Source organism: Octopus bimaculoides, chromosome 7 (genome assembly GCF_001194135.2).
Source record: "Octopus bimaculoides isolate UCB-OBI-ISO-001 chromosome 7, ASM119413v2, whole genome shotgun sequence".
NCBI lineage: Eukaryota > Metazoa > Mollusca > Cephalopoda > Octopoda > Octopodidae > Octopus > Octopus bimaculoides.
Window position 1 is genome coordinate 74,855,048 of NC_068987.1, and position 15,414 is coordinate 74,870,461.

Consider the following 15,414-nt stretch of genomic DNA (forward strand, 5'->3'; position numbering starts at 1 on the left):
TTAGTGTTAAATAAGTTATCTATTAAACATAATCTATAAAGAACCAAATGAATAATATAAAAAACAAGAATACATATTATTTTCAAATAGTAGAAAATCTTTAGCAAAGTAAAAACAGTACTTATCCATATTTCTCCGTAATTCAAACTGAAACTAAGACGTTATCTAATAGCTATAGCGTTTTAAGCAAGAGGTCGTGCGAAAATACTACGTTAAAATAATTGCTTTTAATTTTTAATTGTTAATTTTTCTATATGTGATAGTGGATTTTCATCGATGAGTTCTTGAAACTTGGTTATTTTCCCTAAAACTATATATATATTTATTTATGTATGTATGTATGCATGCATGCCCCTATCTTGACATCATGTGATGATTGTAAATGAACATCACCATCATAGAAGTGATATTGTTTGTTTCTATGAAGTCTTCTTTGAAAAACGTGTGTGGCCATGAGGAAATATTACCTTGTTTGGAAATAGTTGAGGATTGGTGACAGGAAGGACAACTGGCTATAGAAAATCCGCCTTAATAAATTCCATCTGACCCGTGCAAGCATGGAAAAGTAGATATTAGACAATGATGCTGATGATAAAAATATTTCACTAAAAAAATTATTGAGACATTGGATTGGCAGAATCAGTAATGTGGCTGACAGAATCCCATGCTATATTTAGTTCCAACTTTTTACATTTTGCTGCAGTTATCTTTTTCTTTTATTCTTATTTGAGTTGGTAAAACAAGGAACAATCAGGTCCTGGGGTTGATTTAATTGACTATACCCTTCTCTTCTCTTGACCTGAGATTTGTGACTTATGCTCATATGAGAAATCAATATTCCTTTATTTCATTGAACAACATCTGGAACCAAGAATTAAACTATTCAGATTTGTTCAAATATAATTACTGTCTTCACTTTCCATCCCTGCAGATAAAAAAAAAACACTATATATCTAGAATAGTAATGATTCATCAGACTATTAACCTCATTTTTATGTTGTGATTTATTCAACATTTTAACTATCATTGTGCATGATGAAAATAACATTTCAGTCCAGCAGTGTACAAACAGAACCCTCAAGCACATTTCAAGTGGGACACATACAATGTGTCAATAGAAACTTTGATACTTGAATCAGAATCTCTACAAGATACTAGAATTTATACATTTTTATTTATAATATAGTTTGGAGGAGGAAGTCTATGAACTTTACAGGCAGGCTTTTGCTGATTGGTGACAACCATGTGCTCAATGCTTGGACTGAACATTTCCAAGTTTGAATCAGTAGGGAAAACGTGGACAGGGTCAAACAAATTAGGGAACTTCTAAGCACTTGCTTGACCTATTAGAAAGAGCATCTCAGATCACACCCTACCATCTTAAAGAAGGAACTATATATATTGGATAATGTTGCTGTAGATAAACTTATCATAAAAGATGATACAATCACCACTGGAATACCTTTGTTCATGCAGGGCTGATCTGGGACCAAACCTAACAATGGGGGAAAGGAAGGAAGCAGGGTTCTGGTCTGAATACTTGCAATAGAGTGAACTCCATTAAAAGTATGGAAGACCTAAGCTGGTATCATGCTCCTGTAGTCTAGAACAATTGATCCTGAAAATATTTGCTCAACTGTTAAATATTTGTTCACAGTGACTCTAACACTATGTGATACAGTTATTGTCTGTTAAATAGCTATTATTTGCAACAAGTCCCTGAAGCAATAATTCATAAATACCTTCACCTCTGAACTGACTCTGACTACTAAGAACAATTAAATACTTCACTGTTTTACTGTCTCTTTCTCTCAATCTCTCTTTTTCTCACACCCATACTCGCGTGTGTACACTTCACACATTCTAAGCATCAACAAAAGGAGTTTGTCACTTTGTTAGAAAATTAGTGGAAATGCATTTTAATAATAACATACTTAGGTGTGAAGGCATGTGGCCTAATGGATTGGATTGGGGATTGGGTCCATAATTATAAGGTTGTGAGTTTGATTCTTGGACCAAGGGGTAGTTCATTCTTGTAGAAAATTGATGACTTTTAGAAGAATATTTATCAACATCAAATTGGATAAATTTGCATTTGGTTTTGTTTTCAATAGAGCCACCTGATGACTGCAGTATTATTCCACAGATTGAAATTTGTAGATCACTTCATATTAGTGTCTGCTCCTTCAAAGATTATTTTACAATACCAAAATTACTTTATAATTGCATGAAATCATATGAAGCTATAAAATCCTATGTTTGCATGAAATCTTATGGTTGTATAAATTATTATGATCTGCATGATGCTTCATGATTTGTATGAAATCTTATAACTGCATGAAATCCTATGATTTGTGTAACATTTCATGATTTGTATGAAATTTTATGGCTGCATGAAATTTTATGACTACATGGAAACTTTGCATGAATTTACATGATTTATATGAATTCTTATGATTGGGCAAATGTTATTAGTGGAAGATATTTTATGACTGTATAGAGTCAATATTACGTTTGCTTAGAATTACATGAAATCATATTGTCTGCATGAAGTTTTATGATGTATAAAGTCATATGACTTGTCTGGAATCTTACATTTGGTAAAAATCTTATGATTGAGAGAAATCTTAATACTGGGAGAAATCATGATTTAAGAAATTTTATGATTGTATGAATCTTATCATTATATGAAATTTTACTAACTTTCTTGTGTCTTCTTTATATCTTTAATCTTGTTACTGCTCAAGTATCTCATTTCTCTTTCCTTTCTCTCTTTCCAGTTCTATCTGTCAACAAAATGTCAACAAACTCTATAGGCATCTACTACTACACTTGCTGTCCTGTTGTTACAGTCTAACTTCTAACAAAGTATTACTTCGGTCATAGCCTAATGCCTTTTATTGCATTTTCCCCCTGTCTGCTTTGCATCCCAGTTCTATTCTCACTCCTCCAAATCCTTTCAACTTACCTTTTTAGCGCATATGAAAGCTCTTCTTTCCACAATCTCCTGTTGTTATATCTAAAATATGTTCCACTTCCAACACTTACTATATCCACAAACCCGAAGGCATCCCACACCTTTACTGTCAAACTCTGTGTGATTTTGAACTAGCACATGCTCCTATTTAAATTTTAAACCATGCCATCTAGATCTCTCTCTGCCTCTCTCATCCAGAACCATCTATTTGAAAATATAGAAATATATAACTCCATCCTTCATCCCTCTTTGCTCTTCTCAGCACTAACATTCACTTCATTTCCCTCCTTTCAATGTTTCTAAAGCTGAAAAAGAAAACTGTCATTGAAGAGTGTCTCTTAACAACACTGATTTTCTGCTCCTTAGTGAGCAACAACTATATCTTCCAAAGGCCAATGTCTCTGCGTGACCTGGCTCTCACAAAATGGACTTGACATTGAACCAAGACTGTTGCACTTGATATTGGTAAAGGTTTTTAAGGAAATGTGATATACAAACTTCTTGGTTGAATTCTTTTCCTATATGTCACACCTAGAACTCATACATGGATGATCCCAAATGTCCCCTGTGGTCATGTTGTAATTATACATTCTTTTTTCTTGAATCTCTCAATTTCTACTCCTTAAACTTTGGCATCTTCCAAAGTTCCACAGTTTACCTCAATATTTTTCTTGTCTCACATTCAGTTATTCCAACTAACCCCACTGCCCCCACCTTCTTTCTTTATTAAATACAACAGCAATGGGAGAAGATATGCCTGTCACCTTCTAAGGTTTTTGCTGACTGGTGAGATTGAGATACTTGATGTTCAAGTTGACTATAACCTAGAAAAGAAAATTAAGTGGGAGAAGCAGGAATTTCAAAGGGGATGCAGTTCTGAGGTAGAAGGGTTGGATGAAAAAGATCCAGAAGGTAAGACATTGTAAGGATGACCAAAAGAGGAATAACAGTGTGGATGGGTAGAGAGGGTATGCAGCTAGCTAGTTCAGGGGTGAGAGTAGAATCCATTGCAGTAGTGATAGAGGAGGCAGAGAGGGGTATTGTGCTTGTGAGTTAGTGATCAAATCTTTATCATTGAAGTCCTTCACCTTGTTTCTGATGCATGTCTGTCAATTTTATATTGTTCGACAACACCAGATTGTAAATGTTATTTATTTCAAAGTAGCAGAACCTTATAATTGTTCATTCCCCCATCATTTTCTATCTGTAACCTTCAACTTCATACCACTCGTTTTCACTAGGACTCGCCAAATGAAGAAGCCCCTACATAGCAACATTAACTGCTAAAAGTATCAGCTAAATTTCTTACAAATTATACTTTCTTGTCTTAAAGCAAAGGGAGGAATGAATATTGGATAATGTTGTCCTAAATATATTGTCTGGAAAAAAAAAATAGACTAGATGGTCATGACTGGAACATCTTTGATAATAGATTGGCTGGGTCAGGACTAATCTGCGGCAAACAATAATGTGAACCTAGAAATATTTGGGACCTTAATTTAAAGCATCTAAGTATAAAAAGGACTTGGGTTTCTCTTGAGCTCCAAACAGCTGTGAATACTCTACAAAGCCTAAATCATCATCATCGTCATATTTGCTTTTCCATGTTGGCATGGGTTAGACAGGTCTACTTCATCTTGTTCTTTCACCACTCGATACAGTCCCAGGTCATTTCATGAGAGCCAGCATCTTAAGATCAGCCTTCACCATATCTTCCAATATCTTTTGCATTCTTATTCTTCCATGTATTCATTCTCTATGGATCACTTAACTTCTCTGATCCAAACATCGTCCTTCATATGCATCATCAGCACAGCTTTGTTTCTAGCATGCTGTAGCTGATTTCTTTAATGCCTTTCTTTGTATCTCAACTCATCTGTGCTCAGTCTACCCAACACGTTTCACAGTATAATCTTGACTTTTCTCTCTACTATAGCTTTCTAGTACCATTGACATCACCCTAAACTACTTAATAAATATAAACTCAACCATTGATCAGTAAAACTCCCCTGACAAAGGATCTTTACTCCTCAGTCCTACTGTTGTAACTTTGATGTTGATGTTTTACCTCGAGTCTGTTCTGACGGAGCAGACCTATAGTCAAAAATGCCCCAGTCATCACCATCCTTTCTTCTCTTTACTTGTAGGATTACATTATCAAATCTATCCTTCATTGATAAATACAGTATTGCGTGATGATGTGAAGATTATTTAATCAAGTCTAGCAACTTTGTAGTGGCTCATGGTGCTGTTGTTGGTTTATTGTAAGGACTTCTTCTTCTACCTTTTAACCCTTTCCCTTCTTCTGATTCCTGCTTTTTTCCAGTTTTTCTCTTTATTCCTTCTCCATCTTATTACAGATTCGCTTTCTCTCATTTTCTTCATTCTTTCTTCATCACATGATTTATTCTAGTCAATTTGCACACACACACACACACACACACACACACACACACACACTTATCAGATCATCAAACACAATACCTTTTTGTATCTATTGTGACTTCTTGCAGTTCAAATCTTTCTCAAGGTGAATTTTCCTTTTCATCCTTTCAGGTTCAATAAATATAGTACCTGTCTAAAACAGATATAATTATTAGAGCCTTGGACAGGATGTTTTGGGGTATTCATTCCAGTTCTTTACATTCTGAGTTCAAATCCCACTGTGGTCTACCTGTGTATTAGATTTAATCCATCATTTGGTCTAAAACCAAGTACTGGAGTTTATTTAACTCTACTCCTTTAAAGCATTTCACTTTTCGCCAATTTTAGACTAGCAAGATTCAGCCTCTTACACCTACCCTACAATGTCATTATAAAAATAAACAATCACATAATCAAAATCTTAAAGCTACAAGATAATGCATAATTATTTCAAAACAATGTGAATGAATAAGCATTACATTTGACAAACTAATCTGAATGATAAAGGGTTAAGGCACTCAAGCCACCATACTGGAGTGGACCTTGTGGTTATTTTCAACCACATGGTTTGGGTCTAAGTTGCACTGTGTGGCTTCTTGAGCAAGTGTCTTCTGCTATAATACCAGTCCAATCAAAGCCTTGTAAGTGAATTCTGCAGACAGAAACTGAAAGTAGGTTATCAAATGTATGCATGTGTGTGTGTGTGTGTGTGTGTGTGCATACATATGTCTGCATATGTTTACGTTTCTATGTCTTGACATCATGCAATAGTTGTAAATGAGTGTAACCATCATAAAACTAGTGTCATTCATATCCAGTCTTCTGTGAAAACATGTCTGGCCATGTTTAATATTACCTTGGAAATAGGCGAAATTTGGTGACAAGAAGGGTATCCGACCATAGAAAATCTCAGCTTCAACAAACTCATCAGACCTATGCAAGCATGAAAAGGAGGATATAAAGACATTGGCGACGGTGATAGGGATAAAAGCAGTTTATATAGAATAAGAGACAAAATGACTTTACGTATTTAGATATGACCTATCTCTGTCAAGTTTGACTTTACTTTCCATTCATCCAAGGTCATTAAAATAAATACTAGTCATTAGTCATATATTAGAATCAACTAAATTGATTTGTGCACTTCCTTAAAATTTATGGCTTTATGCCTAAATTAAATATGTAAAAACTCCAGAACGATGCCAATTTTCCTTTCATCTTTCTGGGGTTGATTACATAAAAATGCCAGTCAAGAACTCAAGTCAATACAATTGATTATTTCCCTTTTGTCAAATTTTGACCTTGTGCTTCTGTTAGAAGTTATTACCTTCACCTTAGCGAAGGCACTTTTCAATCATGTTTGTTGGTTTGTTTGTCCGTGGACAAGATATCTCTAGAACCACTGGATGGAATTGCATGAAACTTTCAGGGATGTTTGGCCTCATGACTGGCACGAACTGATTAAATTTTGGGATCTAATCCTTGCTGGACAAGGATTCTGAATTATTTTTCCTTTTTTTTTTTTTTCTACTTAATCTTTGAGTGGTCATCATCATCATCGTTTAACGTCCGCTTTCCATGCTAGCATGGGTTGGACGGTTTGACTGAGGACTGGTGAAACCGGATGGCAACACCAGGCTCCAATCTGATTTGGCAGAGTTTCTACAGCTGGATGCCCTTCGTAACGCCAACCACTCTGAGAGTGTAGTGGGTGCTTTTACATGTCACCCGCACGAAGGCCAGTCAGGCGGTACTGGCAACGGCCACGCTCAAAATGGTGGCACTGGCAACGATCTTCAGGTTCATTTTTAGTATTCTTGTTTGTGAGAGCAGTCGAGTTTATTTCATTTCAGATATTCTCATTTTAAAGATCATCTCTGGCTAATCGTTGAGAGGAAGTTAGTGTTGCCTTGACAGAGGTTTGTGCTCTCAGAGTGCTCTTATTATTATTGTTCAAGGTGGTGAGCTGACAGAATTATTTGCACACTGGACTAGAATGCTTAGCAGCATTTCATCTGTCTCTACATTCTGTGTTCACCTTCCACCGAGTTTGACTTTGTCTTTCATCCTTTCAGTGTTGATAAAATAAGTATCAGTTAAGCACTGGGGTCATTGTAATCAGCTTATGACCTCTCCCAAAATTACTTGCCTTGTTCCAAAATTTTAAACTATTATTATTGTCATGATTGCCATCATTATCATCTTCATCATCATCAGTGTCACTATGCAGAGTGGTAAGTTCTAGATTAATTACCTTGCAGTGTTTAGTTAAAGCTTTTCTTATGTTCTCACAAACGAGAATACTAAAAATGAACCCAACCACTCTCAAAAATTAAGCAAAAAAAAAAACGGAAAAATAATCCAGAATCTTTATACAGTACATGATTGATCCCAAAATCTAATCAGTTCATGCCAGTCACAAGGCCAAACATCTCTGAAAGTTTCATCTGAATCCATCCAGCGATTCTTGAGATATCTTGTCCACAGACAAACAAACAAGCAAATATGACTGTAAACAATACCCTCACCTTCGCTAAGGTGGAGGTAATAAAAGATAATAGATAGTTCAATAAAGCAGCTTAACCCATTAGCATTCAAACCGGCCACGTCTGGCCCAAATATTCTACATATTTTATGTTCAAACCTGGTTTCTCACACCTACCTTATAATGTCATTCTAAAACTAAACAATCATATCATTAATATCTTGAAGCTACAAAATAATGCATAATTAATTCAAAACAATATGAATAAGTAAGTATTGCATTTGACAGAGAAATCTGAATGCAAAAGGGTCAAAGGATGCCTTAAACAACAAATGAGACCTAATTATTTTCTATCTATATTTACAGTAATTTGTAGCATTGTCATTAGTCATTCAAATTACTGTGATATAGCCACATACACCTGTGACACTGTAAGTTGTTGTGTCCTAGATTCACTTTGTCCATCCACCCAACTTCTCTGTCCGCTTTTCCTGGGAGAGTTGGTGGGGTTGAATTCTTGGGCACCTCCTCCGTTAAGTGCCTTCAGAAGCAACTCTCATTGCAAATTCTGACCAGCTGAGATTATGGACATTATACAGCCATCTTGTTCTAGGACTCCTGCCAGTTGGTTGGCTTGAAGAATCTGCCTTGTGATTCTTTCTTGTGATATTCTAATTACATATCTATTGTATTAGAGATGTGACCTCTCAATGTTGAAAAGTTGCAGCTTGATCTGAAGAGACACCCTGATCTTTGAGCTATGCATCCTATCAAATAACATGATTCCAGAGGTCCCTTGAAAGAACCTTATTTTGGCTTCTTGTTTTTGCAATTGTACTCTTTCAGTCATTACCCTACATTCACAACTACAAGTGAGGATAGACACTGTAACCAAATTGAAGATAGCAAGTTTGGCTTTTTTTTTATTACCAATACTTGTCTTCTAAGAATCAATTGCTGGAGCTGACACATTTCTATTTGTACCACCCCAAATTGCTGTGGTATCTTGAAGTACAGTCTGTGGTAAATCAAAATTACTATGGTGCTGCTAGACATTTCATACTGAACCCATTCGCTTTTATCATCAAGTCAGAACCTTCTGTGACAGTGAAATCAAAGCAAGCACAAACCCATACTGTACTACAACAACAGCATTTCCTATTGCACTGCCATTGGAGAAAATACCACTCCCTACCATTGCAATATTTTCTATGGCACTACTATCACAGTAAATACCACTCCCTGCTGCTGTGTCACTACTAGAGAATTTTTCTGATACTATTATCAGAAAAAAAAGCACTACTACCATCATAGCCACCCCACCACCACCACTACCATCACTTCAGCCAATGTTCAAAACAACCACTCAAAGAGCAAGTTCATTGGTACATCTCTTGCAACAGTGTGTACTATGTATAGGGTGAGGTATAATTGTGCTTATAGTATGAATAAAACTTATCATATATCTTGAGGGGAATTCATTGTGGTAATTTTGTTTAAATTAAACATCACTACATTTCACCTAAAGGAATACATGCACGTACGCACGCACACACACACACACACACACACACACACACACACACACACACATGTAATGAGTAAGAATATGTGAAAAAAGGTATATAATAGATACAGACAACTATGTTTAGACTGGATTACATAACTAAAATCTAACATTGAATGAAGGAAGACTGATTACAGGTAAATAAAAGACACCTTTATATATGTATATATAAATGTACACGTACACACACACACACACACACACACACACACACATATATATATATTATATATTAATATATATATATTATATATATATATGTGCATGTTACTTATTAATCTCTTATCTCATATTACAATATAAGTCCAGTCATCATATCTGAGAGTAGAGTAAAAGATTTGGTGTGATATATATATATATATATATATATATATACACAAACATATACACTTATATACATATATATAACAATTTAATAGTGTTCCTAATTATATACAGTAATCCATCACCATGTCGCGGTTCACCTATTATGGTTTATTATTTACATCGTTTCCTCCGTGGTGTTGTTTTGCATTTATAAAATAATAAAAAAACATATATATAGTACAGTACTGTTTCTATTACGCATATTTTCACCTATCGTGGTGCGGTTTTGGAATGTAACACCTGAACACCCGCAATAATCAAGAGATTAATGATTATTTTATTGTGTTCCCATTATATAATGAACACACCCCACTATATAATGAATTGATACCCAACACACTCATTTTACAACAGATTAACACACAAGCTCCCCACTACATGGTGAGTTAATATCCCTCTCCACTAATTAATGTACTAATACACAAATCCCCACTATCTAATCAAGCCCCAGTCAATTTGAATTTGGAGACCTTGAAATAAAATATATTTTGATTGGACTAACGGTATGTACCTATTTATGTGTGTGCATTTGTCTGTTAGTCTGTTTACACATTAAGCATACATTGGTATTTGAGAAAGAGAGAGAGAGAGAGAGAGAGAGAGAGAGAGAGAGAGAGAGAGAGAGAAAGGGAGGGAGAGAGAGGATGAGATCTATACTGCCAAATACATGTATATTTACATCACCATATGCAAACACTCAAATACTTACAAATGATTTAAAACATCACACACACACACACACACACACACACACACACAGATCTACATCACAACACTTGTGTCATTATGCAATAACTGGATTGTAACTGCAGGGAGATTACTGTCTTAAATAGTATTATATAATTCATTGCTAACATAATTAGCCACTGGCTCCTGATTATTCATTACAAAACAAAGATTAGTAAAGATTTCATATATCTGATGACATCTTCAGTTAGTCAATGGTGCTGCCAAAGAACTACTTTACGTCTACATGTGTCTTTGCAATTTTCAATGATTTATACTATAAATAGTAGTTCATCTGGTACACCCATTCTTTGAAAGCAACATGCATGTGCACACACACACACACACTCACACATTGAATGATGAGGAACATTCAGAGTCATTTAAAATAAACAATTAAACTGTACTTCACTCAACAGGTAAATTCTAAATTCTCTTCATTGGATTTCATGTAGCATATAGAGTGTGTAATCAAGACATTGCAAAGAAGAACGGAGAATTTTAGATCTTCAAAATATATTTCTTAAAGTATTATTTTCATCAAATCAATTCACTTCACCCAGTTATATGGGTAACATCTTGAATAAAGCTGCATAGTAATATCAACCTTTGGATGAATGTGTATTGCAATTGATTTAATATTTATTGTGAACCGAGAAAATAGTCCATGATAATTTTTTTAGACCTTCTAAATAACTACCCAAAGGATTTTGAAGAAAATTTGCATGATAGTACAGTACACTATTTTTGCTTTGTATACAAAATTTATCGTATGTAGCTGTCTTAGTTTTCATATTATTTTGCATACTTGTTTTTCAGGTGTACCGCAATAATAGTCCTAGTATAAGAATGCACTGTTTTGATCACTTATAAGGATAGAAATACCAACTATTTCAAGAACAATTATTTTAAATAACTCATATAACACAAATGTACCATTGAACAACAAAATACATAAATAACATATTCACAGAAGCTTTGACTCTATGATTAGTGTTTGGTGTATGAACATTTTGTTTGATGACCTCACAAATGAGGTTGTTAGTGGATTCAGTCAGTGTTTTGATAGTAGAGGGTAGGACTGCCTTAGCAGAGTCTTGTATTGCCTTCCAAAATGTTTCCTTAGATGTGTACTGCTTGCCATTCTGGTAGATCTCATGTTTGACGATGCTCCAGGGGTTCTTGATAGGATTCAAATCTGGAGAACAGGCTGGCCACTTCATTAAAGTTTCTCCTTTGAATCCCAATGGATTCATTAAAGTTTCTCCTTTGAATCCCAATGGATGTTTGATTCAAGACTACAACTTTTAATGTTTTTTTTCTACTTCTCTAGATGCATTAAGTTGAGGGACAGACTGGGGATAAAAACTTAAATTAGCATGAGTGCCATAACAATTTCATGTTGAATTAAAAGGGGTCATGGCCAAAATAAAGTTGAGAAACACTGGTTTAAATTATATCTGTTTATTAGCTTAAATATATACATATATACATAGGTACAAGCATGACTGTATGATAAGAAGCTTACTTCTGAACCACATGGTTTCGGGTTCAATCCTACTGTGTGGCACCTTAGACCTGTGTCTTCTACTATTGCTTCAGTTCGATCAAAGCCTTTTAAATGGATTTGGTAGATGGAAACTGGAAGAAGCCCATTGTAGATATATATATATGTATGTATATATTTATATTTATATATGTGTATTTGTGTCTGTGTTTGTCCTCCATCACTACTTGACAACTGGTGTTGGTATATTTACGTCCCCATAAATTAGCAGTTCAGCATATGAGGCCGATAGAATAAGTACTAAGCTTAAAAAAAAGTCCTGGAATCAAAACTCTTCGAGGCGGTGCTCCAGAATGGCCACAGACAAATGACTGAAACAAGTAATAGAACTGGGGTGGGAACACCCTGGCATGCATGCCAAACATGGCACTCCAATAACTTGTGTCTAACACACAAAACCCTCTCTCCCTCTTTCTCTTAATAGTATATAGCAACTTTTTATTGCTCAGATACATTTTAAATTACAAATTAGGCCTACCGTTATTTAATGATCTCCTCCCAGACCCAACCAATATTTTGGTTTCAGCCTCTGCAACTGGTATTCGTTGACAAGACAACCACCTCACCTACTTATTCAGAATTTCTCTCGATGTGTGCTACAGCAGTGACATCATCATTATGCCGTTTTCTTGCAGAATGAGGTAGAATCTGTGTATAGAGGATTGAAAATGTACAACAATGGTCGATGGCTTAGCCGAGGTTTGGTTCTGAAAAGATTTATTGAATGCTTAACCAACATGTTTCTTATCAAGAATTGTCTGACATCATGTGGGTTTGTAAACTGATGTTTTTTGCAGATTTTTATGACCATTTGATTGACTTGAATGTTAAATTACAGGGCTCTGGTATGACACTTGATGTTATGTTTAGTTACATAAAGGCTTTTGAAATGAAACTAGAAGTTTCTAAGAAGGATGTGGACAATGGGAGATTTAGATACTTCCCAAACCTAAAGAGGTACATCAATGATCTCTCAAAAGATGACAGAACAGAGCACCAATGTCTTCAAAAACTGTTTGTAAACATTAACAAGTCAACTGTTGAGCAGTTTTTTTACAAGGTTTGCTAAATTCAGGGAACTGGAAGAGATAGCAAAATTCATGAAGTTTCCAAACATTATCAAACTGGAGGAACTAAACTTACAAATGTTTTCATGGATAGACATGGTTGATATTGAAATGCAGTTGATTGAATTTCAAAGTAGTTCAATTTGGAAGCAAAAGTTTATTGACCTTAGAATTGACTTAGAAAATATTTTTTAGAAAGTGATTAGAGACTGGAGTACCAGAGAGGAGTGTGGAAAACAAATTATTATGGACTTGGAATGACATTCCAGAAAATTTTTCCAGTTTAAAAAACTGTGCAACAGCACTAATATCTATGTTTTCATCAACATATACCTGTGAATCCTTGTTCTCAGTGATGAACTTTGTTAAGTCTTGTACTAGAAGTAACCTGACGGATGAAACTAGTAGTGCATGCATATCTGAAGGTTACAAAGTATAAACCTGATACAAAATCTCTGTTATCAGTGATGCAGCATCAGAAGTCCCACTGATAATATTGTACATACATGTATATTGAAAGCAGTCAGCAAGTGTTCTGTCAAACTGGTATTTCATCTGACTGATATTTTCTTTTGAAAGTGGCAAAGGTTATCTGCAACTTTTCTGCTGGACTGATATTTTATCTGATGTTTTCTTTTGAAAGTAGCAAAGGTTCATTGTTGTTTTGATGTAACTTTGAAGGTGAATAAATACATTTCCCATCATTATATAGTGTTTTACTGCTCTGTGGTGTTTTTATTATCATTTATTAAAAAAGTTCTTAACATACACTTTCTTAAGAGATATCAAGTAGCCTAATATGATGCTAACAAATGATGATAATGACAATGATGAAGATGGTGATATATGCATATCATCATCGTTTAACGTCCACTTTCCATGCTAGCATGGGTTGGACGATTTGACTGAGGACTGGCGAACCAGATGGCTACACCAGGCTCCAATCTGATTTGGCAGAGTTTCTACCGCTGGATGCCCTTCCTAATGCCAACCACTCCGAGAGTGTAGTGGGTGCTTTTACGTACCACTGGCATGAAGGCCAGTCAGGTGGTACTGGCAACAGCCACGCTCAAAATGGTGTATCTTACGTGCCACCTGCATAAATGTTCTCAAAAAAACTTACTTGGCACGTGGAAGAATTTTGTGTCAGAGATTTTGCCACTTTTGGCACACACTCTCAAAAAGGTTGCCCACCCCTGTAATAGAATAACAGAATAGAATATATATTTTTTCCCTTTATGAAAAATGTGCCAAAATATTGTTTGCTCTATAGTGTACCATATGTACACTAATCTTCCTAAAAGGCCTTCAATGAACTCTGCCCTACTCACTTGCTTCCTGAATATTCTTTCTATTTTATTTTATTATAACTTTTTTGTTTTAGATTTCAACATTTATGAAAATATCAGAATCGACAATCTTTCAACAACTCCAATGCTAACTACTGCATTAATTTCTGCACCAACTCCTATTCCAACTGCATCACCTACTGCATCAACTACTACACCGACTACTTCACCAGCTACTGCATCAAATGCATCAACTACACCAACAGGTGACTATCCTTCCCTTACAAACAGAACTTCCACCACACAGCCAAATGTCTACATCACAAGGACATCATCTGGCCAGATTTCTGACACAGGTAAGTAAACTGAAGATGCTGCTGCTGCCTACATGCTTCTTTTTCTTTTGTGCTATCCCTTTAAGTGAGGTCTGTTTTTAGAGAGAAAGAGAGAGAGAATGTATGTGTGTGAAAATTACCTATAGGCTGTGCATGTGAGTAGTACAAGGCGACAAGCTGGCAGAATCATTAGCACGCTCGGCGAAATGCTTTGCGGTATTTTGTCTGTTGCTACGTTCTGAGTTCAAATTCCGCTGCGGTCGACTTTGGTTTTCATCCTTTTGGGGTCGATAAATTAAGTACCAGTTACGCACTGCGGTCGATGTAATCGACTTAACCCCTTTGTCTGTCTTTGTTTGTCCCCTCTATGTTTAGCCCCTTGTGAGCAATAAAGACATAAGAAATATTAGCATGCTGGCAAAATGCTCAGCAGCATTTCGTCCATCTTTACGTTTGGAGTTCAAATTTTGCCGAGGTCAACTTTGCTATTCAAATCCTTTTGAGGTTCAATAAAACGAGTACCAGCTGAGTACTGGGGTCAATGCTATCGATTTACCTGCACCCCCCTCCCGTAAATTGCTACCCTTGTGCCAAAATTTGAAACCAGTATA

The 15,414-nt window shown here is 35.5% G+C and overlaps 1 protein-coding gene across 5 annotated transcripts in view; it reads left to right on the forward strand.

Annotated features, from left to right (window-relative positions):
- Positions 1–15,414, forward strand: part of LOC106878152 (uncharacterized) — a 44,493-nt gene that overhangs the window by 13,492 nt on the left and 15,587 nt on the right. For 3 of the 5 annotated variants that reach the window (XR_008264636.1, XR_001410469.2, XM_014927286.2), the window contains exon 3: positions 14,564–14,824. Coding sequence is in view for 2 of the 5 variants with exons in the window: in XM_014927286.2 (XP_014782772.1) it covers positions 14,564–14,824 (261 nt within the window). In the remaining 3 variants the exon portion in view is untranslated. Of the gene's footprint in view, positions 1–2,780; positions 2,869–14,563; positions 14,825–15,414 lie in introns of those variants that run through there. The other 2 variants (XM_014927288.2, XR_008264637.1) reach the window with 2 other exon arrangements.